Source organism: Quercus lobata, chromosome 6 (genome assembly GCF_001633185.2).
Source record: "Quercus lobata isolate SW786 chromosome 6, ValleyOak3.0 Primary Assembly, whole genome shotgun sequence".
NCBI classification, from domain to species: domain Eukaryota; kingdom Viridiplantae; phylum Streptophyta; class Magnoliopsida; order Fagales; family Fagaceae; genus Quercus; species Quercus lobata.
In genome coordinates, this window is record NC_044909.1 from 46,078,750 (window position 1) to 46,094,057 (window position 15,308).

Consider the following 15,308-nt stretch of genomic DNA (forward strand, 5'->3'; position numbering starts at 1 on the left):
TTGTCATCATGGGATGGTTTGATTTTGGAGTAAAAATGGTTTTTTATAATTATTTTTATATAAGACAAATCATTAAAAATTTTGTTTGGCACATACTTAATTCATGAATAATTTATAAAAAAATATCTTATGTTAAAACAAAAACGCTACTCGACACCACTTTTTTTGGTTCATCATTCATAACATATCATTTCAATAAATTGTGAAGATTTTGTAGGATAAATTGTGTCACTAGACTTGTGCAATGGTTTGGATTGTTCCCTCCTCATTTACAAACTTGTGTCTTATTAATGGGGCAATTTTTGACACAAGATTTTTTTCTCCTCATTTCCTAATTTGTTGTTGAGAAAAGTTAATTGATGGATGATATGTTAAGGGCATTGGTTTATAAAATATTTAAAAAAAAACTGATGAAAAAAGAAAAAGGTAATTAACTTTTCTAATAAGAGTTGTATTTTTTTTTTAAAAAAAAAAAGTTTATTAACCCATGAATGGGACCATTTTTTCTTATTTTTAAAATTTTGTTGTTCAAGGTAAATTTTGACACATCAAAATGTGATACTAACTTGAGTTATGGAGTGGTGTCGTAAACTCATGATTGCAAGGGATTAACAACAACAACTCATGATTGCATGGGTTTGATTTGAATTGGTTTGTGATTTCTTAGATTTGAATTGATTTATTGTGGTTGTTTTGAGATGATTTGGTTATTTATTAGGTTTGGTTTGATCATTGGGATTTGATTTAAGTTGATGGTTTTTGTGATTATGGATTGGTTTGATTTTGGAGTAAAAATGTTTTTTTTTTTTTAATTATTTTTATATAACCCAAATCATTGAAAATTTATTATTTGAAATTTTTTTTGACATGTAATTAATAATTAAGTCATGAAAATTTTATTTAAAAAATCTTATGTTCAAACAAAAACGCTGCTCAACACCACTTTTTTTTTTTTTCATCATTCATAACACATCATTTCAATAAATTGTGACTTTTTTTTTTCATCATTCATAGCATATCATTTCAATAAATTGTGAAGATTTTGTGGGATAAATGTGTCACTAGACTTACGCAATAGTTTGGGTTGTTCCCTCCTCATTTCCAAACTTGTGTCTTATTAATGGGGTAATTTTTGACATAAGATTGTTTTCTCCCCCATTTCTTAATTTTTTACCGAGAAAAGTTATCTGCATTAGTTTATAAAATATTTTTTAAAAATTTGTTTGAAAAAAAAAACTTTTCTCGGTATTAAAATTTTTTAAAAATAATTTATTAACCCGTCAGCTGGACTATTTAAAATTTAAAAAAAAAAAAAAATTTTTTTTGACACATCAAAATGTGATAATACTAAAATTGAGCTATGAAGCGGTGTCGTAAACTCATGATAGCAAGGGATTAACAACGACGACGACAACATGGTACACAGTGCCTACGATTCCTTCCAGCTCCTCAGCAATTGCCCCACCAAAATCGATGCCGTCGAATCGTACGGCTCAAAGCTACTCCTCGGCTGCTCCGATGGATCCCTTAAAATCTACGCCCCAGACCCCTCCAGCTCCGACCGCTCTCCACCGTCCGATTACCTCCCTCAGGCCCAAGATCTGCGCAGGGAGCCGTACGTACTGGAGAGAAACGTGGCTGGGTTCTCGAGAAGGCCTCTAATCTCAATGGAAGTGTTGGAGTCTAGAGAGCTCCTTCTATCGCTCTCGGAATCGATCGCTTTCCATAGACTCCCAAGTTTGGAGACCAACGCTGTGATCACCAAAGCCAAGGGCGCCAATGTGTATTCTTGGGACGATCGGAGAGGCTTTTTGTGCTTCGCGAGGCAAAAGAAAGTCTGTATTTTCAGACATGACGGTAATTCCTTGAATTCCTCGCGAAGTTGTGGTTGTAAAATAGAGTTTTGGGTTTTAAAAACGCTATTTTAATCTCCCAAAACGCCTAACCAAACGGACCAATACCTGACTTAATCTAATTAAATGTGAAAAAAAAAGTTGCAATATCTTGGAAGTTTTTTTCTAACTGGTTGCTAAATGTGCTTTTACAAGTTTGTTGTTTGGATAATGTGTTTTTTGTAATTTGGCTAAAGATGTCTGAATTTGGGAATTGTATGAACTTGGGGTTTTTAGAAAATAGCACAATTTGGCATTTTATAACTGGTTCCTAAATGTAAAACTGTGTTTTTTTACATAGTATGGATTAGTTTATGTGTTTTTGTGGTTTGGATGAGGATTGCTAAAATTGTTGTTAGTGAATGGTACTATTACAGTACTACTAATATTGTTGTGCATTTCTACTGGGATTTACCAGTTTTTTAGAGCGGGTGTTTTCTGTGTGTTTTGTTTAGGGGGTCGGGGATTTGTGGACATGAAAGAATTTGGTGTTCCAGATGTGGTGAAGTCAATGTCTTGGTGTGGTGAGAATATATGTTTGGGTATCAGAAAAGAATACATGATACTGAATGCTACAAACGGCGCGTTGTCTGAAGTATTTCCTTCTGGGAGGCTAGCCCCGCCTTTAGTGATTTCTCTTCCTTCAGGGGAGCTTCTTCTTGGAAAGGTATTCTTCTCTTTGTTGGCTGTTGATATTCTATTTTCCTGAACAGACATAGATAATTGATTGTATATTTTGTAGCTGTTACTTGTTACATACAAACATGCTAACAGAATGGCCGATGAGCTATAGCTCAACTGGCACTTCTTTCTCCCATAAAAATGGGTTGGAGAGTAAGATTGTAGATTCACGGCCCACTGGATGCGTGTGTAACATATTAATAAATAAACTGCTAACAGAATGCTAAACACAATTTAAAATTTTCATAGAATGCCAACATGTCATTCCTTCTATTGTGTATGCAGCATTTATGTTGGGGTATGGTCCAATCCTATATTCTGATTGTCAAATGCTACAAATGTTTCTTGCTGCTTATAGGAGAACATTGGTGTCTTTGTGGACCAAAATGGAAAGCTTCTTCATGAAGGTAGGATTTGTTGGTCAGAGGCCCCTGCACAAGTTGTCATTCAGAACCCATACGGAATAGCTTTATTACCAAGATATGTTGAGGTAGCCTGACCGTTTGCTAAGTAAGAGTAACTTGCTTTTCTGTATTTAGTTGTGCAGATATTCATTTTCTGCTACTTGTCTTTTACAGATTCGGTCTCTTCGAGATCCTTATCCACTCATACAGACTGTTGTTCTCAGAAATGCTCGTCATCTTCACCAAAGCAACAATGCTGTAATTGTTGCACTGGATAATTCTGTTTATGGGCTCTTCCCAGTTCCTGTTGGTGCACAGGTATAAATGTTGCATCTATGGCATGATTAGATACAAAACATCATCTTTGGAAGCTTAAGACTAGAACAGGACCAAGAAAGAAGTCTTTTTGGTCCAATAGTAGTTAATTAGGTCATTAATATTTTATTTAATTATAAATATATATTTTTTGGTACTAGTAATATGCCCATGTGATGTATGGATTGATAAAAAAGCAGATGTGAATTAAAGAAAATATTTCATTAATATTGTGGCAGGCGAAAAGTAGATTTGTTAATTAAGACTCGTTTTAATTAAGCTACAGTTCACTCACACAATGAATTTAAAGAGATGGGATGCTAGATCAACCTTGAAATACCTGTTGTGCAACAAGAAACAAAGATCAGAGTTAAATTTTCTTATGCGAAATGGAAATATTCAATTAGAAATAGCATAGAAATTAGCTAAGCGTTCGTCCTCGGGTTTAGTCTGAGGATGAAAGTATAGCTGAATGGTTTCTCTCTTTCTTTTGTTTTTCTCCCCTCAATTTCCCGTTCCCTTTGATCTAGGTGCTCCTTGGCTTTATATAAATTAGAAAGGATGCATCTAGATCTTACACTTGGTGGGTTGAGATCAGATTTTCTTGATACTTGTTCCATCAAGACCTTGCTAGAAGGTTTCTACAACAAAATATGAGCTGTGAAGGACACTGCTCATGGTCATTTCTCCATTAATGCAGCCAAGTAAGTGGTTGTAGTGCATTTAATGCGAAGGGGATGGCTGCTTTGTCCTTCCTTTTTCTTCTCTTCCTTGTTCAGCACCAAGTTACCTTTGTCTCCCTGGGGATTGCACCATGCTTCCTTCATTCCGGATTCTCGGCCTTCCCGAGGTCAAGTAGGAATCATTGATATCTTCATTAGTAGCATCATCCCGAACTCCTTACTAGTTAAACAAGTCCTCTCCGTATAGTCCCCTCCTCGGAATTACTCTTGCGGCCTCCATTAACTACCTTTGATCCTTGTCCCCCCACAAATATAATTGAAATTGAACAATAAAATAGATTACGTTATAAAAGAACAAAAATAACTTTAAGTTACATGGCGTGTAGGATTGAGTTTTATCAAAACGAAGAATTATAATACATTATTAAAACAATTTAAAATAGATAATGAAACTCCTTTGAAACTTCGTAAAATTTTTATTAATTGAGTTTTAATTAGAGTAGTATTTTGAATTTCTTCAAATTTTGGTAATAGAGTTTTGCTTACGGTAAACTATTTATGTTAATAGTTTTATCTACTTATAAAGGCATGAGGAAAAGGGGTATTTTGCATCCTTGTGATTTGACACAATTGCGATTTTTTCCACAAACTTTCAATTGCTACATTTGATTCTTTAAGGTTTGAACTAAAATGAAATCGTTAGGGTTCCTCCAAAAAACCTCTCACGATTTCATTTTTGTCCAGACCTTAGGGAGTCAAAATGTAACAATTGAAAAGGCTTCTGGGACTAAATTGTAATTGTGTCAAACCACAAGGGGGTTTGTCCAAAAAATGCAAATTTTTTTAATTGGACAGAACCTAATAGTTTTCATTTTATTCTAAACTTTAGGGGTCAAATGTAACAATTGAAAATTTGTGGACTGAGTAAATTGTAACATACTCTCCCCCCATTGGTGGAACTACAATATGTAGGACGAACTTTTATTAGATAGTATGTATATGATTTGATTTTTCTAGGGTTGGGTATTTATGTAATTCTGTAATTACTGGTGGTGCTTAATATTTCTAGGCCATGGGGGCTTATTTCATTGATAAGTGAGTCTTATATTTGTTTATGATTGTTTACTGCCTTTACGAGTAGCCTTTCTTCTTTTCTAGTTATGGGTTTGTGTACTAGTCAATTTAAGTCTTAGTCTTATTAGGAAAGGTTAAGATCTAGATTGTGTGCATATATATTAAACCATTGTACTCAAATAATCCAGGTTTTTTTTTTGCCTGAACAAAATAATTCAGAATTGAATAATAGAAATTGAGCACTTTGGCTTATGGAAGTTTTTTCTTTTTATTCTTTCTTGGGTGCTTTCCATGTTACTATTTACAACCTTTCTTTTCGCTTCTTTGTGACCCTAACTCAAGGCCTTTCCCTTGCCCTATAAAAAGCCTACAACTTGATAGCGGTCAATTACACTGCTAAAGAACCATCTTTGGTGTCTTTTAATTTCTTAACTGGAACTACAAATCTGAAATACCAATTATACGCCCTAAAGCCACAACCTTTAACCCTGAAGCACTCCATAATCATCCACAGGCAGATTCCTAATATGTTCAGGTATTCCAAGTGCGCTTACAAGAACTTCCAATGGTATCTGTTGGTAGCTTGAAAATGCATCACCTTCTTCTGAAGTGCATGGATGAATTTGACGCCTTTATACAAGATTTATCTGTTCTTAAGATTTAAATGAATCTTTTGAATTCATTCATTCTTTAGGAGCTTTCTTTGTTTGGACTGCTGCTTTAGGGAAATGCTTGACGACTGATAATTTATGAAAAAGGAAGGTGTGGATTTTGGATTAGTGCTACATGTGCAAGGGTAATGGTGAATCAGTTGACCATCTCTTCCTTCATTGTCCCGTTGCTATGGATTTGTGGTCTATGGTTTTGGGTTTATTTGGAGTAACTTGGGTTATGCCGCATACTGTTTTGGGGCTGCTAGGGTGTTGGCAAGGCAGGTTTGGTTGTCATTGAAATGGTTATATATGGTCAATTGTTCCTCATTGCTTAATGTGGTGTCTTTGGAGGGAGAGATATAGTAGATGTTTTGAAGATATTGAGAGATCCATTCCAAACCTCAAGCTATTTTTTTTTAGAACTTTATTGGATTGGTTGTTTGCTTTGCAAAAACAATCATTCCCTTCTTTTATTGATTTTCTAGATTCTTGCAATTTTTGTATTTGATTTGTTGATCCCTTGTACACTCCCTGTGTACTAGGGTGTTCCTTTTTGATATCAATAAAACTTATTACTCATAAAAAAAAAAAATCTTTTGAATTCATTATATCTCCTGTTTCTGTTTGTTATTACATCATACCTACAGTTGCAATTGCATAATGCTTTTGGTGATGACATACTTGGCCTAAATAAAAAACCACATAATGTTTTTTCTTTGAAAAGCGCAATAAGATTTTGAACTGCATTGCAGATTGTACAATTAACGGCATCTGGCAATTTTGATGAAGCTTTGGCCTTGTGTAAGCTGCTTCCACCAGAAGATGCAAGCCATAGAGCTGCAAAGGAGGGTTCAATTCATATAAGGTGGATATTTTCCATTAAATAATATACTTTTCTAATAACTTTTATGATGACGTTAATTTTTTACCAGAATTTCTAAATGACCAGAATTTCTATAGAGTTGATTTCATATGTTGCATCTAACGATGTACTTAAAACTGATTCAAATTGTCATATTTTATATCATAAATTCAAAATTCTTTAGATACTAAGAGCATTAGCATTGGTGGTGCAAAAAATTTTAACTTTTGGCATCACAAAAAACTACTTTATCTATTTTACCACCTCACTTTATAAAACACCCAACATTAATGGTTTTATTTTAGCATTCAACACATTAAAATAATATAAACAACACAATAAAATAATATATCCATTGCAATAAATAACAGCTAGAACCACAATTACAACCACCACCACAGCCATGGAAACCACCGCCAAAACCCACACCACACAATCAACACAACCCAACCACACAAACCCACACCCAACCTGACTGCACAGTGCACACACATACAGTTAGCACAACAACGTCAATGGAAATTTCAATGGGACTTGGGGCTTGGGTCGGCGATTGGGCTTGGTTCGGCAATGGGGCTTGGTTCATGTTGCTCATTGGTGTTTCAAATTCATCTACTGCAAACCGACTTGGAATGCAAGTCCCTTTACCAACAAATCCAGATTTTGAAGAGGTCCTTGATCAAGCACTTCACCTGTTTTTCAACCATAGGAACCCTGAATATCTTGCCCAATGCCCATTAGGAACAAATCCAGGCTGTCTGGAATTACCAAATGTAACGGTCGAGCTTTGAAATTTCCAGAGCAAGACGATATGGAAGGAGAAATAGAACCTGAGCCTGAGTGGATCGGGAAGAGGAAAAAAAGGGAAAAGAATAAAATGAAATAAACATTATTTTAATTGGAGGGAGAATAAAATATTTTATGTTACTTTAACATTTGAGCTACAGTGCACAGCCATCTATGGCTGTGCACTGTAGCTGATGAGTTAAATAATTTACATATACCACCACCAATGTAGCACACTTTTTGTATATTGTGGTGCTAAAAATAGCATTTTAGTAATTTGACACCACCAATGTGTCAAATTGCTAAAAACTTTTAGCTTTTTGCTTTTTGTCTCAGTTTTGTTTTCTGTTTTTTTTTTTGTTCTGTTTTGTTTTTATTTTTTATCTTTCAAATTTAACAAAACTAGCTTTTTAGCTTTTTGTCACACATTTAACATAAAAGCTACCAAAAACTATATCTTTTGATAAACACTATGAATGCCATATACTATTCATTACTTGATAGAGCTGAAGTAATTTAACTGGCAGTTTCTTAAAGTCACATTTATTTATTTATTAATATGATGCATTGACTTATAAGTACCAACTCTAGACAGTATATATGCCATATACTAACCATTACTTAACAAATGAAGGAACGTGGTAAACTTAAGTATTAATACTGATGTTTATTTCTGGTTTACTTTGTGAATTCTTTTGCAATATTAACTAGTCAGTGGATTTAAAGAATTCATCAATGACAATAGATCAGTCTTGCCTCTTATACATATTTTGATCAAACATCTGAATTGAATGAGTTTGTATCTCTGTATTCCAGATATGCTCACTACCTCTTTGATAATGGAAGCTATGAGGAAGCCATGGAGCATTTTTTGGCATCTCAAATAGATATAACCTATGTACTTTCTTTGTATCCATCTATTATCCTTCCTAAAACAACTCTAATTCCTGAGCCAGAGAAGCTTATGGACATCTCTTTGGATGCTTCATATCTCTCAAGAGCTTCATCTGGTTTATCAGATGATATGGAAATCTCATCACCATTACCACAGCTTTTGGAATCTGATGAGAATGCAGCACTTGAGTCAAAGAAAATGAGCCATAATACTCTCATGGCTCTTATTAAGTTTTTACAGAAGAAGAGATACAGTGTAATTGAAAAGGCCACTGCAGAGGGAACAGAAGAGGTGGTTTTAGATGTTGTTGGAGATAATTTTGCCTCATTTGACTCTAGTAGGTTCAAGAAATCAACCAAGGTAGACAGATTATTTTATTTTTGTAGGTATTCCAGCAAATTCGTATGATTTATGATTCATGGATATTTTATCATATTTTTACATGATTGTAAGGAATGTATATAATAGGGAATTTAAACTTGCTAGTTCTTATATGTTTGTTGGAATAAATATGTTATATAATTAGAATATCCTTCGTTGGTTCTCTTTATGAGTGGTCCTTTGTGTCGGGTCTCACAGATAGTAACTCTATTCATTCTTTCATAGATTTGATCCATAATTAGATAGTTCTCCTTTTGTAATTCTTTAGGCTACTTTGTGACTATTTTCATGAGGTAGTCTTGTTTCAATAAAATTATTTTTACCTATAAAAAAAAAAAAAAAAAATCTGGAAAATACTTAATGCATGAATTAAATAATTTGTTATTGCAAAATAGTTGTTAAACATGACTACAGATTTTAATGTCATCCTAATTTTTTTTTTCTAAAATTATTTTTATAGCAATCGGAGCTTAGTGTGATGGCAACTACCTTTTTTAATTGAAATATTAGAATATACTTGATGTAGTTAAAAAAATAAGTTCGGTAGTTTAGTAAATATATTAAAATATTGGTGTTATTGATGTGACAATGTTTGGTAGTTTAGTAAATTTATTAAATGTATTGGGTCTCAGACTGTTAAAGTCTTTTGTCTGTGTTCTTATTTGATTTGTCCAAAAATGTCCACTACAATGTTTTTCTCAGACTTAATATTATTGGTCCTCAGGGGCGTGGCAATATTTCCATTGGCTCTGGTGCTCGGGAAATGGCAGCAATACTTGACACAGCACTACTCCAAGCTCTCCTTCTGACCGGACAGTCTTCAGCAGTTTTAGACTTACTGAAAGGTCTCAATTACTGTGATATGAAAATATGTGAGGAAATTCTTCTGAAAGGAAATCATTATGCTGCTTTGTTAGAACTTTACAAGTGCAATTCAATGCACCGTGAAGCTCTTAAACTTCTTTATCAATTGATAGAAGAGTCAAAATCAAACCAATCAATAGCTGAACTTACCCAAAAGTTTAAGCCTGAGTCAATTATTGAATATCTCAAGGTAAATTTTCTTACTTGGTAGGGAACCCTTTTTCTTAATTTCATATGCTGGTTTTGCAAAATTCTATATTATGTTAGTGGCAGGGAAGCATTAAAACTGGCTGATTTTTCCACATACTAGAATTTGGATGAACCAGATACTAGCTTTACAGCAATCTCCTGTATATCTATGTACTTGCTTAGGGAGGTTCCCTTCTCTTTTATTCCACCTCTGTCTTCATCCAAATGAATTCAAGTCATTCAACTTTTCAAATTGTCTATGTCATGTCCTGAGAAAAGTGCTGCTACATTTGCACTTACCCTACAAGGACTAGTCACAATTGTGACTCCTTGTAATTGCTTATATAGTCTAGATTGACCTAGTAAACACTCTATATGGGAATCAGCACATACTTGTGCAACACCTTCACAATCCAAATCCATACAATCTAGGGTATTATTGTTACAGTCAAAGAAAAACTTTTTTAAGTATCTAAGTTATGACAATGATTTCTGCCATGGTACTTACTAAGTTTATGTTTCTTGGCATTCATTACTGAATTTTTGTACATGTGCTTGGGAACAAAAATTTCTTCCTATAACCGAGAAGGTGATCCGGGGTTTTCCTCTCTGAATGATAATTCCTGAAATTTCGATATTTTCCATCAGCTAGTTAGATAAAGCGCTACTTTTTAGCATCCAATGTAGAAGTTACTTGTATTCTGGTGACAAGTTATTTTTGAAAACTTGAGAGCTTGATAACGAGTTAATTTATAGCTGGCATATGTTATATACCTAATAAGGTTTGATGGATTTTCCTATGCAGCCTCTGTGTGGGACTGATCCCATGCTTGTTCTGGAGTGCTCAATGCTTGTTCTTGAAAGCTGTCCAACCCAAACTATTGAGTTGTATTTGTCTGGAAATATTCCAGCGGATTTGGTCAACTCTTATTTGAAGCAACATGCTCCAAGCATGCAGGCCAAGTACTTAGAACTCATGCTTGCAATGAATGAGAATGGGATCTCAGGAAATCTGCAGAACGAAATGGTGAAGACCTCTTGCATTTAGTTCTATAATTTTAAAGGAATTAATATTTTTCATTTAAGAGTCATTGCAATTATCAAAATTAAAGGGGAAAAAAAGTACAGACAGAGAACAGACTGTGTTCAAACACAGCTACTCGGCTATTGTCATGGTTAGTGTAGGTGGTGATAGTAGTTTGGCTGATCATGCTAATCCAAATTGTCTTTGCATGTCATTTTTATGCATGGTAGGTGCAAATATATCTCTCGGAAGTACTTGATTGGTATGCAGATTTAAGTGCTCAAGAACAATGGGATGAGAAAGCATATTCCTCAACAAGGAAGAAGTTGTTGTCTGCTTTAGAGAGTATCTCTGGATATAACCCAGAGGCTTTGTTGAAACGGCTTCCTCCAGAAGCTTTATATGAAGAGCGTGCACTATTGTTGGGTAAAATGAACCAACATGAGCTTGCCTTATCTCTTTATGTTCATAAGGTACTTTCCAACATAAATTAACATGCTTCCTTCTTTATTAGAAAATCCATTGCCAAGGGGACATGAAATGAACCTGGAAAATTGTTGAGTACCTGTAGATACCCAAATTGCACATGCTAATGATGTTCTTAATAAAAAAGTATGAAATTTAGTCGTGCCTTGTAATTTGGAAATTCTATCAATTGGGTGGCCTTTTTAATTTACATTGGCTATTCGACAGGTTATTTGTGTGATTCTTATGTGGAAAACCTTGATAGAGTCATCACCTTACCATTGAAGGGAATATTCTGTATTTGAACCCATTTTTATCAGAATAGCTGGGTTGAGTTTCCTCTTATGTGAGTTACACATAAATTTGGCGAGCTTTTGTTGAACATTCATCCTTCATACTCATTTTAACTAGGCCTTAATCCTGCCATTTAATTTGGGCTTGTCTATATTAAAATTTTATAGCCTCACTGCTATTATTTATTAACTATTCATTTTAGCATTCATGTAATGATCAGAAAGGCTTTTATGGGCCTTCAATTTGCACCATTTTTTGAATTATTTCTTAATTTGTTCGTGGCAGATGTTTTTGGACATTGACGGTTCTCTGAAATGAATTTCATGCATTTTTTTTTTAATTAATTGATTAACAAGAGATGAAAATATTAATTTTTTATGGGCTTTGTATGTCCATGTTTGTGCTATTTGCCTATTGCTTCTTATATTTGAGTTCCCTTGCATTTGTAGCTTCATGTTCCTGAGCTGGCGCTGGCTTATTGTGATCGGGTATATGAGTCTGTAGTTCATCAACCATCTGTAAAATCTTCTGGCAATATATACCTCACTCTTCTGCAAATTTATCTGAATCCTCGGAGGACAACCAAGAACTTTGAAAAGCGAATTACAAATATAGTATCACCTCTGAATACAAGCATTCCAAAGGTTGTTCCAGGGACTTCAGTTAAAGCTAAAGTAGGGCGTGGAAATAAGAAAATTGCTTCTATAGAGGGTGCAGAGGACATGCGAGTCAGTCAGAGCAGTACCGACAGTAGTAGGAGTGATGGTGATGTGGATGAATCTAGTGAGGAAGGAGGTTCTGCTATTATGCTTGATGAGATCCTTGATTTGTTGAGCCGAAGGTGGGATAGACTAAATGGAGCTCAAGCACTCAAACTTTTACCAAGGGAAACCAAACTACAGGTATCAATTATATTGATAGAGGACTAGTCTGTAGGGTTTCTCAGTCACCCTTTTCCTTGTCGAATTCTCTCTTAAAATTTCATATTTCTTGCTTTTTCTGGGTCATGAAGTTTCTATAATCTGTAAGCGCAGCCCTTAAGACCGCCTTCCCTCAGTTACCATGGAAGCGTTTCGAGTCATAGCTGCGCAAAATCAAAATCACCTCTTTTGGTTTGAGATTTCTCTTTAGGGTTTTCCTTTTGAGTTCTCCTAGCGTCCCACCTAGTTTTTTTTTTCATGAGGCAAGTCTCTTTGCCATTGGATCTGTAAATTTTCTGATCTTTTTGGAACATCATACAGTTTCAATTAATGGGTCTTATTTTCAGCTCCAATTTGGTACATTTTTAGTTTGTCTCATTTCAAGGTGGGGGAACATTTTAATTTTTAATTTTTAATTGTAATTATTATTATTATTATTATATTGATAGAGGACTAAAAACAAAAAACTAGTTATATTTGATATGTTGATAAACGTGGACCAGACAAGGCATCTTGAGCGCCTTGCTTGTTGTGCCTATCCTTGTTTTACTTAAGCTAGATTTTGTGTGTGATTCACTAATTGGGTTATACTTGTTCAAACTTTGTCTTTCTCCATGTTATGCGAGAGTAGGGAATTGTGTTGAATTAGTCTTATCTTATGCTTGTTCTTGATTTCATGCTAATTCGTCATCATCATCGTGTGTTTGTGTGTGTGTGTGTGTGTGTTTTTTGACAAATTTGCTTTGTTAGGCATCAGAATATTAAATGTTAGCTTCATGATTAAAGTTTGTTATTTTCTGCTATCTGCAGAACTTGCTTCCATTTCTTGGACCTCTTCTGCGAAAATCCAGTGAAGCATACAGAAATCTTTCAGTAATCAAAAGTTTGAGACAGAGTGAGAACCTGCAGGTATGCATTTATCGTGCATGGGAATTCATGTAAGGAAGGAGTTGAATATTTTTGGATAAAAACTAATTGATCTTTCGATCTTGAATGGTGTAGCTTTTGATTGCACTTTGAGTTTCTTGGACAAATGTCCTCACACACATTCATTCTCTATCTTCCTGCTCAATAATTTCTTTGTGTGTAATCTGCTCTCATAATTCTTCATTATGAGAGGTTTATGTTCAGTGCAAGTACCCCTTTATCTACTTCTTCTAACAAATCATTTTGTGAAACAGGTGAAGGATGAGCTCTACAACCAAAGGAAGACGGTGGTGAAGATCACCGGTGATAGTTTGTGCTCTCTTTGCAATAAGAAGATAGGGACAAGCGTTTTTGCAGTCTACCCCAATGGGAAGACACTTGTGCACTTTGTTTGCTTTAGAGATTCGCAGAGTATGAAAGCCGTGGCCAAAAGCTCCCCGCTAAGGAGGCGATGATATTCGGTAATCATAGTGGATGAAAGAAATCTGTACTCAAAATTAGCAAATGATGATTTTTTTCGTCAAATTCTGTAAATACAGTTGCAGAAGGAATGTAAAAATCTGTGCCTCTGCTTTGAAGTGTAAAACTACCACATAAATATGAAAATGAGAGCGTATTGGTTTGTAATTAGTCTAAGGATCATTCTGTGTTGATTTGTAGATTGTGTGAATGTGAGATGAGAAGTTTTAAGGCTTTTGAGTGTATTTCTATTTTTGGTTATAGGGTATTAATGAGTGAATTTGAGTGTGAGAAAGCGCATTGCAATTGTTTAAAATTATGATGATCCAATTGTTGACAGATTCATTTACTTTGGAATGATAATTGATAACCTCAATGATAATTGGAAATTTTTGCAGGGCAAGTTACAGGGTCTGTTTGGTTAGACATTTTAGCTGATTAAAAGAGCGTTTTTAAAAACTCAAAAACTCTGTTTTATAGTTACAACTCCCCGTAATTTTTTCACAAAACACAGATTTTCAGAATACTCCAAATTTCTTCAACATTCAAACCAAAAATGAAAGTTCCTACAATGAGTCATCAAGTCAAGCTAACGTTTGACAATGCAGAATTCAAACTTTGAGGCTTCCTAGCAAAACGGTAAACAACAACTCCAACCCTAGACCCCTGGCTGGGACGATCCACATGAAGAACCTCAACGTGAAAGAGCTTCCTTGCCTTCTTGAAGAAAACCGATTCCTTTTTCCACCGCTTCAAATGTGCCATAACAAACACTGTTTCTGTTTCTTTCTTTTCAGTTTGACTTTGACTTTGACCCTCGCGGTCAACGAGCAACAACAACCGTAGCGTTTCGAGCAAAGGCTCGTAGAGGTGATCGTGATACACTACATCCGAGGCCAGTACAAGATCGAAGTCTCGCCCAATCAAATTCACATCATCGGCCTCTCCCCACCTCAGCGGCGCCACGTGGACGGTCCCACCGTTCGCGGCCAAAACAGCGGCGTTCGCTTCAGCGTTGAACTGGAGGTTCGTGATGACGTGTGGGAGGTCGGTGACCGTGACATTAGCACTGAGAGTAGCGGCTGCGGCGATTCCGACTAGGCCGGTTCCGGATCCAAGCTCGAGGATATTGAGACTGCGACGTTGATCGAGGAGTGTGGAAGACAAGGGACTGTTGCTAGGGTCACAGCGGTGGTGATCAAGGAGGGTGACGAGAGTGGTTGCTGCGGGCCAGAGCTGGAACGAGATGCCTTGCGATGGGAGCTGCCTGATCACCACCGTTGAGTCGATCGAACGGACGTAATGCTGCTGTGGTTGTTGAACCGTAGAGAATCTCTTAGCATCGTTGTCGTTTTGTTCATCTGGTAGGATCATTGTGACTGGGTTTATGTCGTCTTCATCATCGTCGTTTTCATGAGTAGTAGTAGTATCCATGTTTACTCCTTTGTATACATAAAACCCGCCGCTGTCTCAGGCTATTTTAGGGCTTGTTTGGCGCAGCTTTTATATCATATTATCCGTCCAGGTTAATACAAAACGA

At 35.5% G+C, this 15,308-nt stretch overlaps 2 protein-coding genes across 2 annotated transcripts; one reads left to right on the forward strand and one right to left on the reverse strand.

The window, feature by feature from the left end:
* The first annotated feature begins 1,336 nt into the window (after positions 1-1,336).
* Positions 1,337-14,013, forward strand: LOC115993618 (vacuolar sorting protein 39). The gene is made up of 12 exons (XM_031117556.1): positions 1,337-1,857; positions 2,348-2,559; positions 2,932-3,063; positions 3,152-3,295; positions 6,455-6,567; positions 8,167-8,605; positions 9,351-9,680; positions 10,485-10,706; positions 10,934-11,176; positions 11,912-12,364; positions 13,193-13,291; positions 13,564-14,013. Exons 1-12 carry the CDS (start codon positions 1,416-1,418, stop codon positions 13,762-13,764), a joined length of 3,030 nt encoding a protein of 1,009 aa, XP_030973416.1. The 5' UTR covers positions 1,337-1,415; the 3' UTR covers positions 13,765-14,013.
* Positions 14,014-14,283: 270 nt separating this feature from the next.
* On the reverse strand, positions 14,284-15,303 carry LOC115993619 (protein N-lysine methyltransferase METTL21A-like). The gene has a single exon (XM_031117557.1). The coding sequence runs from the start codon at positions 15,200-15,202 to the stop codon at positions 14,348-14,350; it is 855 nt and encodes a 284-aa protein (XP_030973417.1). The 5' UTR covers positions 15,203-15,303; the 3' UTR covers positions 14,284-14,347.
* Between the last annotated feature and the right edge of the window lie 5 nt (positions 15,304-15,308).